At 50.4% G+C, this 13924-nt stretch overlaps 1 protein-coding gene across 1 annotated transcript; it reads right to left on the reverse strand.

Annotated features, from left to right (window-relative positions):
* Window positions 1-692: 692 nt before the first annotated feature.
* Window positions 693-13591, reverse strand: MCM2 (minichromosome maintenance complex component 2). Its single transcript, XM_054162804.1, has 16 exons — window positions 13570-13591; window positions 12846-13033; window positions 12078-12253; window positions 11170-11433; window positions 9367-9586; window positions 8868-9075; window positions 8035-8169; window positions 7646-7837; window positions 6471-6564; window positions 5718-5968; window positions 5339-5465; window positions 5024-5136; window positions 4680-4922; window positions 3687-3869; window positions 2567-2722; window positions 693-1669 (listed from the first exon to the last, which is right to left on the reverse strand). The coding sequence occupies exons 1-16, from the start codon at window positions 13573-13575 to the stop codon at window positions 1559-1561; spliced, it is 2667 nt and encodes an 888-aa protein (XP_054018779.1). The 5' UTR covers window positions 13576-13591; the 3' UTR covers window positions 693-1558.
* Window positions 13592-13924: the final 333 nt, after the last annotated feature.

Genomic DNA, 13924 nt, shown 5'->3' on the forward strand with positions numbered 1-13924 from the left:
TGCTTGGCCAGCACGGAACCCCAGCAGCCAGCTCACAAATTCTCTCAAGCACAGGCAGCAGGAAGCTGGTGATGCCTTACGATGCCCTAAGCCTGGCCAGGCAAAGCACATTCACTACAGACCTCAGCTGCATCTTAGAGAGACTTTACTGCTTCTCCCAGACTGGAATCCAAGTGACAGCCAAGACATGAGAATTAGCTGTCTCACCCAAGAGTGGGAAAGGAAGATGGGAGATACAGTGATATGACAGTCTCCAGTTGACACTAACATTTACAGAAGAGCCAAACACAGAGATCAATGCTTCAATAAGCAAGCAAGACATGGAAGGAGCCACTGCAGGCAAGCCCTTGGTGGGAAAGGCACTGTTTATGACAGTGTTTTGTGGACAACTGTGTCCTCATATCTACCCATGGTGAAGATGTGCAATGGCTGAGAGATCAGCACTGGCAGTTCCTATTAGAAGAGCAATCATGAGATGTGCTTCCACCCAAACACAACCCCACAAACTGCTGAGCTGCTGGTCCAGCACCCAGTTTGCTCACTTGCACTCTTCCTTTCCCTCTGTGGTTGCAGGAATTCCCAAAGAGGAGGGAACACAAAAGTATTTAAAGACAAATGTATTAAAAATGCACACAGTAAGAAAATTGCATGTCAAAACTGAGCCCATCCTGTCCTCCCTGAACACCTTCAGCTCAGGGCTTCTCCATTGTTGCTCCCAAAACCAGCACTGTGGGTACTACACCCTCAACAAAATAGATGTGAGAGATGTTGTTCAGTTCAGGTGCCAGCACTTCAATCCCACCATAAATTCACATCTGCCAGCTGCACAAAGAAAACACCCAGTAAGGCAAGGGAAGTCCCTTCCCTAAGGCTTCTGAACACTCCCCAGCATGTATTGAAGGAGCTTAAAATGCCCACAGAGATCACCACTAATATTAGAAATAGTTATGGTTTAGTTCAGTTCTCACCTTCCTCTGCCCTACCCCCTTAGAAAACAAACACAAGGTCAATACGTGTGTGAACCTGGGGAAATGTGAGGTGTTGGACACAGAAGCCTGGAGCTGAGAGGCTGGATGGTTCACAGAGAGTTGAAAGCAGGCTCAATTATCACCCAGCAGGCTGCAGAGTCACCAGAGATGGGAAAAGAGAATCCCCGAGGGTGTTTGCAGTCCAAGGGGCATGGAGAAGGCAGACAAATGCTTTTCGAATGCTCCCACTTCTTGGTCCCTCCTGCAGATGAGCCCATAACAACTAGCAACAAACAAACAGCAAAGAGGCCATCTATGTGGCCAGCAATTCTCCCCCTGCTGTGCTTAGCTACAAGGCAAAATACTGAAAGAAGCTGCTAAACAGACTTGGCTGGGCATTTAACTACTTAACTCTGTTCTATTTACAAGGTCTTCAGCAGCTCAGCACTCCCTTAATCCATAAGGCACAAAGCAAGCATGAGAACTTGCAACTTAGTCCCTCTGGATGGTGATCTCTGTAGTGCTCCTGGGAGGGCTGCAAGAGGGAGGTCTCATCCCACAGGAGCATGTGGCAAATTCCACTGTCAGCCTCAGAACTGCTGGACAATCAGCTTCCGCCTCACATCCCGGCTGAACCTGTTCATCTTGAACACTTCGCTGTCGAAGAAGGCAGAGAGGTTGTGGATGTTGATCTGCCGAGCCTGGGATGAGGAGGAGGGAAGGGAGAGGTAAATGGTTATTTAAAACAAGTAAGAACTAGATGGTTTTCCATAGCAGAGGCTGCATAAAATTTGACAGTCAGCAATCTCTGCTCTGCTCAGTGGGAACCAGAACTGCAGTAGCAAAGGAGACTGCAGGTCAGGAGGAAAGGAGCATTGGCAGAGCTGAGCTGAGCAAAGAGAGGATGCTGGCTCAGCATCTGCCTGCTCTCAGCTTGCCCTTTTACTTCCATTAGAGATGGAACACAGCTACCATCCCAAAACCCTAATACCTCACCCAGTGGGAGCCAGCTCTGCATGAAACCTCTGACTACAGGTGGTCACAATGAAGCACCAAGCTGGTACCTCTGGAAGAAGTTACTCTGCACATTTGATAGAATGAACAGAAAAGCAGCATCCAGGAATCAAATACTGCTTTAAAGCCAAGCAAGGTCAATGCATTATACAGAAAGGTAGAAAGCAGCACCTGGACAAGGATGAGGATGCATTAAGGAGGATGATTATGAGCCTCAGGAGAGACTGGAAAAGATTTTACAAGCTGAGATTTTTCTGCTCATTGCTTCTTCAAATGCAGGTGCCAGGGAACTTGTGTCCTCATCCCCTGACTAAGCACCAGCCGTAGTGCAGGATTTACCACTCCATCCCCAAAGCTTTACAGGGATGCATGAGAACTGAGGGGGAAGAATATGGTGCTCTCAGAGAAGAGAGCAGAAGGGACAGATGAGACAGTTTTGACCCTGGGTTAAAATGACTGGCACCAATTTTTCTGGTACCACAACTCAGCAAGGGAAGTTGCAAGCCTTAGAACACCTCTGGTTCTGAGGGTGCAGAGAGAGCAGGAACAAAACCCAGAGAAGACTTTTTATGATAAGCCCATACCTTATCCACCAGGTCCTTCTCTGGGACTTCTATGGTGTCTTGCTGGGCCCCATAGCGGTTCCTCTGATACATCACCTGCTCTGCAACCAGCTGCTTCAGGATGAACAGCAGCAGCTCATTGTTGTCTCGCTTGAATGAAAGGTAGCGGGAGAACGTCTGGGGAGAAGGACAAGATCAGTCAAGGGGGTCAGGAAACATGTGACACAGCAGTCTCCCATGCCCAACATCAACCAAAGGAATTACAGCACTGTCACCTGTGCCCTTAGTATCTCTTAAGGGACTTTGGCCTTGCCCAGCTGCCACCTGTACATGCAGTTAAAACACATCCCAGTGAAAGACATGACACTCCCCTGCCTGCTGCTCTTACATCCATTAAAGAAATCTCTTGAGGAGGTTCAGCAGCAGCCCTGGAACCTCCTGGGGCTGGCAGTGCACTACTGTGGGGGTGTGCTGCCCACAGGGGAAATAGCTGTGGGAGGGCTGACCCTGGGGAAGGCACAGAGCAGCTTCCCTTAACCCAGACTGCCCTGTGCCTCCCCAGTAGACGCTCACACTTGGCTGGCTGGCTGGAGGCAAAGAGAGAGACCATGAGCTGTCCAGACTAAGGGCAGACACTTGGAGTGGATAAATGCCAGGCTGTGGCCAGCCAAGAGCTTTTTAGAGCCAGCCTCTGCCACTAAGAGAAAAGGGCAGACTGTACACCAAACCACAGTGAGTGCTGCCCCCTGTGCTTAACCATCCACTGAGGATTCTGATCAAAAATGTGAAGAAACTAACTGCCTGCCTGGGCTTGATCACCTGGCAGCAGCAGCAGTGGGAGTCCTGTGCCAAAATAGCAGGGAAGGCATCAGAAAGAAAGAGCAGTGTGACTGTGCTTTAGATACAGATGCTCAGGACATGCTTCCTTCTCCTCCTCAACAAAAACACTGTTCTACCACAGACTAAAGAAAGGCAGTCACGTAGGGGTGCCTCCAGACTCACTCCATGGACTCAGCACCTGAATCTGCAGGACAGACCCCTGCAGAGCCTGGAAGAGTCTCTCCCCACGGCCAGGGCAGTGCCACAGTCAAACCCTCCGGGCCCAGGGTGCAGCCCAGCCCTTGTCTCGGTCGGTGCCCACCTTGCGCATGCTCCGCATGACGCTGAACTTCTGCGTGTCGATGAAGCTCTCCAGCATCACCCGGATGGCCATGTTGACATCATCCTCCACCACGTAGTCCCGCAGGTGCATGCGGGCGTGGGCCTCAGCCATCCGGATCATGGACTCGATGTGACGCACTGTGATGGGGATGCTGCCCGTTGCCTAAGCGTGGAGAGGAGGAAGCAACTCCTTAGCAAATGGCATAAGGCATGGGGCAAGGAAGATGGCTTCTGGCCCAGGAAGTCTACTTCGCACTGCGGGGAGCTGCTGCTGGCCTTTTGAGAACTCTCAAGCTAAGGAGGCTCTGCCACCTGCTGGCTTGTTCTGCACAGAGGGAGACAAGCTCCCACATTCAACCTTTTAGTTCAGCAGGAGGTGAGGGGATGCTGCCTGAGGTCCCTCTCTGCCACTATTTAGTGCTTTTCCACAAACAGCAATCCCACTTCCTCCAGCCACTTTTAAGAGGAGTTCAAGAAACAAAATAACAATTAACAAAGAAAAGACAGTAAGTTTTCCCAAGCTCCAAAAATCTCCTTCTGACCTCAGCAAATTCCTCTTTCCACTTGGAGAGCATGAAACAACCCTGAGACACCGCATCGTCAAAAGAGAAGCTCACTTCTATACTGGACAGTTCCCTCTAACGTACCAGGAGCTTATGGATCTGAGTCTATGTGAACATCTCCTGTGGGCCTGCCAGACTGGGTGACAATGAAATGCCTTTGCCATGGCAGGCACTAACTAGTGCATGTGTCCAGTCCATCAGTCTGCAGATCACCAACAGGCACGATTCTGCACTTACATGAAGAATCATCTGTTCAGCAGACACTGCAGGATCTGTCTGTCTCTCACAAAACAGTGGCACAGACTTTTGTGACGGGAATGGCAAGAATGTATCAACATATGCTGGAGCAGTCTCAGGCTGCTTTGCAGTCTAGATATATACTGCTTCCCCCTCTTCCTCAGTATTCTTACCATAGACTCTTTCCTGAGGTCACTGTACATCCTGGCCACCTTGTCCTGGTCCATTTGGTTGAGTTTGGGGTGGACCTTCTCTTTGGCATAGGTGATGTATTTCCTCAGGATTTCCTGGGGAATAGGTTCAACCCCGTATGAGTTGGGAAGAATGATCTCACTGGCGTCCCCATTCACTGCCTCCTTGCTACCTGGGTGGTGCTTGATGTGGCTGCCAACGACGAACCGGGCAAGCATTTCATCCTACAAGAGAGCAGTGGACTAACAGACACTGAAGATGCTCACTGGAGGGCAAAACTCAGCAGTCAGCTGCAACTGAGCATCCCCACAAGTTCAGATTGTACCTGCACAGGGTCTACTGTGTCTCTCACCACGCAGAGGATATCAAATCGAGAGATGATGGGCTCTGTCAGGTCTACATTCTCTGAGAAAGTCAGCGATGGGTCATAACGTCCCCCTAGAGCACAGAAACATGTCTCCAAGTCAAACACTGGCTCCAAGGCTGAAGCTTTGAAGCAAGCACAGACCTTCTGCACAGAGAGACTTTACTGCTCACTTGAGCTGGAGAAACCAAGCAAAGGGAAGATACACCATGGTTCTTGTGACAGCAGGACTCATGCTGAAGGCGTGAGATAGTCCTGTGGTCTGTCAGCACTTACCTATGGGATTGGCAGCAGCAATAACAGTGCAGCGGGCTTGCAAGGATGTGACAATGCCTGCTTTGGAGATGGAGATGCTTTGCTGCTCCATGGCTTCATGGATGCTGGTCCTATCTTGATCATTCATCTATGAGAAAGCAAGAGTGATTTAAACTGAGTCCATTTCTACACCCATTGCCCAATACACCAAGAAGAGTCAGCTCCTGTTTCGCTGAAAAAGTAGCCAACTGCACTATAGACTGGTGAGAGCCTAAGCAAACCACACGAATCTCAGTCAGCTGGGAGATGGCACCACGAGTTATAATGCCTCCTCATCACAGAGGTTACAGACAGTCCCTCTACAGCTAACCCTTCTCACAGAAATAAAGTTAGGCCTCACCTTGTCAAATTCATCAATCAGGCAGACGCCTCTGTCAGCCAGCACAAGGGCTCCTGCCTCCAAAGTCCACTCCTTGCTAACTGGGTGTCTCTGGACATAGGCTGTGAGACCCACAGCAGAAGCACCCTGGCCAGTGGTGAAGATTGCTCTGCTGGATGTTTTCTCTATGTATTTAAGAAACTGTGATTTTGCAGTACCAGGGTCTCCGCACAGAAGCACATTGATGTCACCACGGACTTTGTGTTTGCCACCTACAACAGTAACAGAAGAGATACGTTGGCAGCTTGATAGCAATCCTGTCCTGAGCACCACAAAGCTGAAGGGAAGACAAAGAGTAGGCAGGGAAACCACTTTACAGGGAAGCTGAAGGAAAGTCAGCTTTGGAGGTGGTTACATGTAAACCAGCATGTCTAACCTTGCTGAATGCACCTAAGACGGAGTTGAAAACAACTCAGGATTCCAAAAGTCAAACCTCTGAAGGGGCATTAAAATATGACCTCCCACAGGAGCAGGAATAAAAAGCTGCCCAGGTTTGCAGCAGGAACTATTTTCAGTCTAGAGCTTCTACTGTCACACCAGAGCTTTTAGCATGATAAAAGCAGCGACTGCCATCACAGGTGTGCCTCAGTTACCTTGTCCCTCACCAAGACACACAGACAACTTAACAACTTCCACTGCAACACTGTAGACAAACCCAGAACAGTTCCCTTTCAGCTGAGTAAAGCAGCTCCAAATGACGCAAGTGACACCCACCTGGGTTTTTGGGCTCTCCACCGAAGAGTGCTAAAGCCAAGCCTCTCTTGATATCTTCATGCCCATAAATAGATGGGGCAATGCTGGCAAAAATCTGAAAGGAAAACAGAAGGAGTTGTCCAGGGAATACCACTTGCCAGTCTAGGAAGCATTTGGCATGAAACTCAGCAAGAGGCTTTATCTATGGCTGCTTTAACAATGCTGCTGTCTTTGAAGAGCTTTTTATTATCCACAGTGAGGGGGCTTTTTCCAAGGTAGCTACCCACCCAGAGTTCCCTAAAAGTTCTTTACAAAAAATGGTGCTGTTGGGGCATGGCAGATTGTGTAGTCTGGCACTGGAAGCTGCTGCCACTGCCTCCACACTCCTGCTGTGCGCAAAGCACATCGCAGAGGCTGTTATCAGCTACTGCAAAGCTGGAGACCTTGATCTGAGATGCAACTCACTGCACATGATAATGGTCAAATACTAACAACAACTGTCTTCTTTTCTCAAGGTTATTCTGTCAGTAGCCTGATGATGGAGACTACTAATGTTCAAACAGTCCTGGTTCAATTGAAGCTGCTCCACCAACTGGGAACAGCAGTCAAAATAAAAAGAGTAGGACCAAAGCAAGATAAGAAAGTCCCTGTATTACAGAGCTTGAACCTGACCCAAATGAGGTTGAACATGCACTAATCCAAGAGCTTTGTTCTTCCCAGTACTGGATTCAGGTCTTAGCATGAAAAGAGAAGCAATGCTAAGATCTCTCCCATAGCTTAAGCTAAGTAATAACATCCCCTTAAGAGGATTGGAGATGCAAGCATTGGCCCCTCTGAATACTTGCCCTTCAAGATACAGGGAGAAAAGCCAATGATCAGATAGAAGCAGTGTCTGAGTGTCTCTCTCTCATCCTCCAGCACTGTTGTGGTGTGGAAGACTCAGAGAAGTCACGGGAGAAACAGAAAATATTACCCCCAAAAGTACAAAGACAGTTTCTTATTTACTTCCCTCCTAGAACTCACTCTCATTGACAGCTGTCAGAGAGCTACAGAAGACCATTCAGAGGGGCTGAGATTGCTAAAGGTTTCTTTAACAACTATTTAGACATCTGACACCTTTCATCACTTAGCGATCCAGCTGCCAGGTGATGGCAGGCTATCAGCAGGAACAGAAAGGATGTCTGAGGCTGGCTCACCTTCTCAGCAATTTGCTCATCCTTGGACAGACCCATAATGACTTTCACATCTTCATCAGTCAGTTCTCCAACAGCCAGCTTGTTGTCCTTCTTGGCGATGTGGTTGGCCAGGATCACAGTTGCAAACACTGGGAACCCGTTGGCAGTGTTCAAGGAGCCGTCATAGTTGTTGTGGTAGATTCCTGTTAGCTCCTGGGAAGCAGGAGGTGGTATGTCAGTGCCTGCACAGTGCAAAACAGCTCCCTCCCCATTTTAAGACACCAGTGTGAAAAGTAGCTGCCCGAACGCATCTGAGGACAAACCCTCCCCACATACATTCCTGTGATGTCATTTCTAGGGTTTCAAGATGCTCTGTGCTCACCCACACTTGAGATTGATAATGAACTCACAATCTCATCTCCTGGCTTGCAGCTATCAACCAGATCCGCGAGGAGAATGGCATCCTTGGAGCGGGGCAGCCTGCCAGCAGCTACCTTCCCAGGGCTCTCCTGGATTTTGATGCGCTGGTAGTTCTGATAGACTGTCTGCAGCAGCAAAAGAGAAGTTACCCAGCAAGGCAACAGCACAGCCCATGCCTTTCAAAGGCATCTCACTACAGAATGACCATTCAAAGATTTACTGTATTTTGGTTAGAAAACTATGGGCATGGGAGGATGAAGGCTGTGAGGAGCCACTCCAGGGTGTGACAGACAACAACAGGGGCAGTAAAACACTTTGCCACTTCTCACCACTGTGTTTTAGCCTCCACAGTATTTGTCCACCCAAATACTGGAGCAGTTTCTGGGATGAGGATGCTCCACTCATGATACTTAAAGCAAAGAACAAAAGTGAGAAGCTCCATATCAAGGCTTTTGCTATTGTCTTCTAATTTCTTCAGCTGGCAGATCAGGAAATACTGACTTGACTTGGGAAGGAGGAGGGCTGGATGGTCTGTTTCTGCACTGTAAGTAACTCTGTGCCACAGATGATTGTGGCAAGATTCAGCACAAACACTCACAATGAGAAAATACATTACTTTTGGCTGCTAAACTGGGCCAGTTCAGCTCAAGAGCTCAAATGGGTAACACCTATCTTCTTCTGACCCCTGGGTATGGCAGTAGACCTCCCTGCTGGCACCAGGCCCTATCCAGGACCTTTCCAAGGCCAGCCTGGGGACACTAGGCAGCATAGCAGCCTAGGTAAGATGAGCAGATAGCCCCATCCAGGCAAGCATATCTCTTACCTGTTCCATGTTGATGTCAAAGGGGCCAAGAGACTGACACTCTGGACAGGACCCAGGTTTCACCTCCTGGTTCTGAGACTGGAAAAAGGGTCCCAGGACAAAGCTGCACTTGCTGCAGTTGTATTTGACCATGCTGAGCTGAGGCAGCACCCCTGTGCAGCTTGTCACTACTCCGCTGGTCCGGATCAACTGATTCAAGTGCAGTTGCCTGAGGAAAGACAGAGAGATGCTGGATGCCTGCAGGGCAGAGAAGGCAGAACAGCCTACAGAAATATTCTTACTACAAGGCACAACTTCCACAAGCCTACAAAAAAACAGTTATCAGTAGTTTTCTTGCGGGGTTTGTGCTTTATTTTTGGGAGCACTGTAAGTTCATCCTTAAACTGACTTTCTTTCTGGAACAAACTCACACATCCTGTTGGACCTATCAAGAGCTTTAGCTCGCAGCCCAATTCTCCTGAGCATCCCAAGGCCTGCTGCAGGCAATTCTGCTGCTTACCTGAGCGACCGCAACTCTTCCACCAGAGGGAGGTGGGAGATGCGGACATGGATCTCCTGGGCAATACGATCGTATTTGGGGTACATGGCCAGCACCACTTCCTTGGCTGCTTCATCAAAGATCTTCAGCATTTCTGCTGGGGCCTCAGGTAGAAAGTAGGCAAGGACGTGTTCCTGGGCTGCCAGATCCTCGTAATTCACCACCAGACTCTCTCTGTTCTCTGAAGAAAAAGATAAGGTGAGTTGTCTTTTCAACCTGCTCACTCCTCAAGGAGTCTGCAAAAGATTAACCTGGTCTATTCTATTCTATTGCCAGAGTAGACCAGCCTGTATCCTGCATGCAGAAGTTTGCAGACACCTACATCTTTCCTGAAAAATGTTTAGGGGTCAACAACTTGAAAATGGGCAGAAAACTCTTAAATTTATTTAACTGACAAACTCTTCATCGGTACCAAACTTGTGATTGCTCCTCTTTGGTTCAGCACAGATACTTCCCATGCTTCCCAGGCTCAGTGTTCCTGAGACTCAAAACCCTCAGTTCAACACAAAACTTTCCTACAGACTTCCAGGAAACAGAAATTAATAGTAAAGACAACTATGCTGAATGGGTAGCAAAAACCTTCTGCAACTGAAGTTCCTGGGAAGGAATTATGCCCCTGTACTCAGCACTGGTTAGGCCACACCTTGAATACTGTGCCCAGGTCTGGGCCCCGCAATTTAAGAAGGACATTGAGACTCTTGAACGTGTCCAGAGAAGGGAAACGAGGCTGGGGAGAGGTCTTGAGCACAAGCCCCACAAGGAGAGGCTGAGGGAGCTGGGGTTGTTTAGCCTGGAGGAGGCTCAGGGGAGACCTTACTGCTCCCTACAACTACCTGAAGGGTGGTTGTAGCCAGGAGGGGGTTGGTCTCTTCTCCCAGGCAACCAGCACCAGAACAAGAGGACACAGTCTCAAACTGTGCCAGGGGAAGTTTAGGCTCGAGGTGAGGAGACAGTTCTTCACAGAGAGAGTTGTTAGCCATTGGAATGTGCTGCCCAGGGAGGTGGTGGAGTCACCATCCCTGGAGGTGTTCAAGGGGGGATTTGACGTGTCACTTGGTGCCATGGTTTAGTAGTCATGAGGTCTGGGGTGACAGGTTGGACTTGACGATCTTTGAGGTCTCTTCCAACCTTATTGATTCTATGATTCTAAGATCATTGCCTTTTATTTCCTATATCAGCTGCACAACACTGACCCTGATCCACAAGCTTCTGGAGCTTCTGCCTCAACACAAAGAAGAAATACAAACAATTGCTGTTGCATGAGTTGTTCATTATTATTCTGCTTTTAAAATTTATCAATGCCAGCTTTAATGATTGCTTCTTCTGGCAGTGCCTAGTCAGAAAACAGTGCTGACATGGTTTTCAAAGTCACAGGGTCTGTTTGTGTCCCCTCGCTGGATAATCCAGTCTCCAGTGTGAGAAAGTAACTGGCACAGACAGCAAGCAATTGTTGTCTCTTTCAGATCACAAGCTTGCAGACCACTGTCTGCTGCCCCACATACTCTTTTACTAGCACTTCTGCCATATGAATATTAATGAGTAGCAAACGCCAGAGGCCTTCTAATTAGTCAGCCAGAATCAAAGAAGAGAGCAGACATGTTTCCATTATTCATTTATCTCCGTCAGCATCCCAGTTTCTTGAAGTGCTGATTCAATGTCTGCGACAAACAGGGCAGGCAGAAAAAACTCCACCTCTGGACTGAATCACTGCAAAGCACCATGACCTGCATAAAGAGGAGAGAGCCTCTAATCACCCAGCTCTACCTTTGCACATGTCGCTGATCCTTTCCTTGAAGACATTGTGCCCATGGTCATCCACATGGGTCTTCAAGAAGTTCTTGAAACGGTGGTAGATCTCTAGCCGGGGAGCTGCCATGGAAACCCACTCCCTCACCGAATGTCCTTTCATATCTTCCAGATTCTCAATGCTCTCTATCATGTCTTCATCCTCCTCTTCAACGCCATCAGCAGCCCGTTCCGCAAGCCGCCTCTTCCGTGAAGGGCGGTCTTCATCTTCATCATCGCTATCTAAGGGTTGGGAGGAAAAGTTGTTAAAGAGCTTCAAGAATTGGGACTCCCACTCTCACTCTTTGGCTTAGTCATTGCTGGATTGCACAGGCTGTGGAAGCAAAGAGCTCAGACCTGGGATACAACCGAAGAACCATCCCAGGCCGAGCCTAAACCCAGTTTTAGCTTGGCTTCTACATCTTCCATAACATAGCTTAAGACTTTACAGAGGTAAATAACAAGATTTATATGCAACAATATCCAGTTATGTCCATTAATGCACTGGGGGAGAAACACCAAGGAATGGGCTTCTAAGTGCATCAAGGGCCCTCCAACCTGGCCCAGTGAAGTCCCTATAGGAACACCAGCAAACTCCAGAATATACACTCAGTTAAAATACCAAACCCTTGATCTTGACTTCATTTCAGCACTGAGCATGTGACCAGAAAAACACATCAAATGAGCTCCTAGGAAGCCCAAATCAAAGAGATCATGCATTGGGGAACCCACCCACGGAGATTTCACTATGAACCCAAACAGGCTGCAGCTCCAGGGACCTCTGTGCTTCTCTGAGGGTGACAGACTGTCTTCCCCAAAAGAGCCAAGTTACAGACAAGGACATAGGGATCAGCAGCCCACTTCGCTTACAGCCCATCTGCACCTACCGTAGAGCAGTCCCCTCCTCATGCGGCCCATGCCCTGCGCCAGCTCACGGTCTCGCTGCCTCATCACTCGCTCTGCAGCTTCCCGCTGGCTGGCCGTGAGCTCCTCCACATCTTCATCATCCAAGGCCAGGCCCTCTGCTTCATAGACATCCAGCTCAGGGATGGGGCGGTAGTCCCTAGGACACACACAGAGCATAGAATGAGGCCAGGCTCCAGAAAGCATCTCTCCAGCCCTTCTCTGGCTGCAGCTGGGTAGGTGTCAGTTGTTCTGCCTCAAGACTGAATGTGTTGAGCAGGAAGGCTCTTCACAGGGCAAGATGCCCCAAATACAAAGGGCTCCAGCACCATAGTTATGAATGTCAGCATTCAAGCCTTTGTGCTGTAAAGTTCACCAGCAGTGGGAAGGCCTGGATGAGTAAGAAAAAGTTAAACTTCACACATGGAAGAGTAAAGAGCTGGCCTAGATGTACATCAAACATCCAAGGAGATCCTGGTTTAACCCACACTGGATCATGATGCCACTTTGCTCCCAGCACGAGACTTGCTTAGTTCTTCCAGGACACAGATGACACCAAGCCCTGACATTTCTCCACTGTCCAGCCGCTCTTCAGCCCCCTCACCTCAGCTAACAGCACAGCAGAAGGACCCTGCCATGGCTGAGAGCTCCCCTGCCCCCAGGTCGCTGATGTTGCTGGCTGCACTGGCGTCCAAGTAACAAAACCCCAGACAAAACCCCGCACAGAAGCTGGCTCCCCCCGGTTTCCTTACCTTTCCATCCCTTCCCCGATGAGTTCTTCCCCTTCCTCCTCCTCTTCGGGGAGGCCCTGGGTCCCCAGAAGCCCTTCAGACTCATCCTCGAAGGGAGGCAGGTCCCGGCCCGGGCTGGAAGTGAAGGCATCGCCCCGCCGTGAGCTGCGCACCGGGCTGGTGACCGCCGCCTGCGACTCGGAGGAGTCCTGCAAGGACAGGAAAGAGAGGGTGAGGTAGAGAGCCCGGGCACCCTCCTCCCAGGCGCCGGGCCGTGGGGGAAGAGGGGAGACAATGCTTCCAGGAGCCTCCGCAGGGTGGGCGGCGGTAGAGGGTGCCGTCATTCAGCGATGTGCCTCTGTTCCGATGAGGGGAAAAGGTTTGGAAGAGTTCAGCCCTCCCTGCAAACGGCAACAGCAGCGAACGGGAAAGCGGGGGGAAACCCATCCCCCGAGCCCGGAGCAGAGGAGCGGAGGGGAAAGGATTCGATCCCACCCGGCCCGGCTTTTCTCCGGTGCGGCGCACATGGAAAACCTCCCTCGGCATTCCGGGTGTCCCTGGCGAGCGTACTCCACTCAGTCGCCCCCTCCTTCCCCCCGGATCCCCTCCGGGCCCCACTCGACCGCGGTGCCAAAGCTCCCGCGGCGGGGAGGGCCCAGGATGTGCGTCCCGCGGGTCTGGCACCCCGACCCGTCCCGCTTCGTTGCCCCGGGCCAGGCCGGGCCGGGCCGGCCCAGCCGCTCACCGCCATCACCGCCGCGTCTTCCTGCCCGGCTGGATTCCGCGCGAAAACAGACCCACGTGGTCTGCAAAAGCGCGCGAAACTTCATGAATAATGAACTAGGGCTCGGGGCAGGCCCCGCCCCGTTATGTAAATGTAAAAGAGGCGGGCAGCGGACGTCGTTACCCGCGGGCCCTGCGCCGGGGTTCGGGCGCCCGGTGGGCAGTAGCGGCCAGCTTGGCAAATGTTGCAAGCAACTGGCAAACGTTCGTCTGCGGAGAAGGACTTGGGGCGCTGATGGGTGAAAAGCTGAACATGAGCTGGCAAGGTGTGCTCGCAGCCCTAAAGGTCAGGGCAGGTGCTCCAGGGAGGGGATTCT

Source organism: Dryobates pubescens, chromosome 1, assembly GCF_014839835.1.
Source record: "Dryobates pubescens isolate bDryPub1 chromosome 1, bDryPub1.pri, whole genome shotgun sequence".
Classification (NCBI taxonomy): Eukaryota; Metazoa; Chordata; class Aves; order Piciformes; family Picidae; genus Dryobates; species Dryobates pubescens.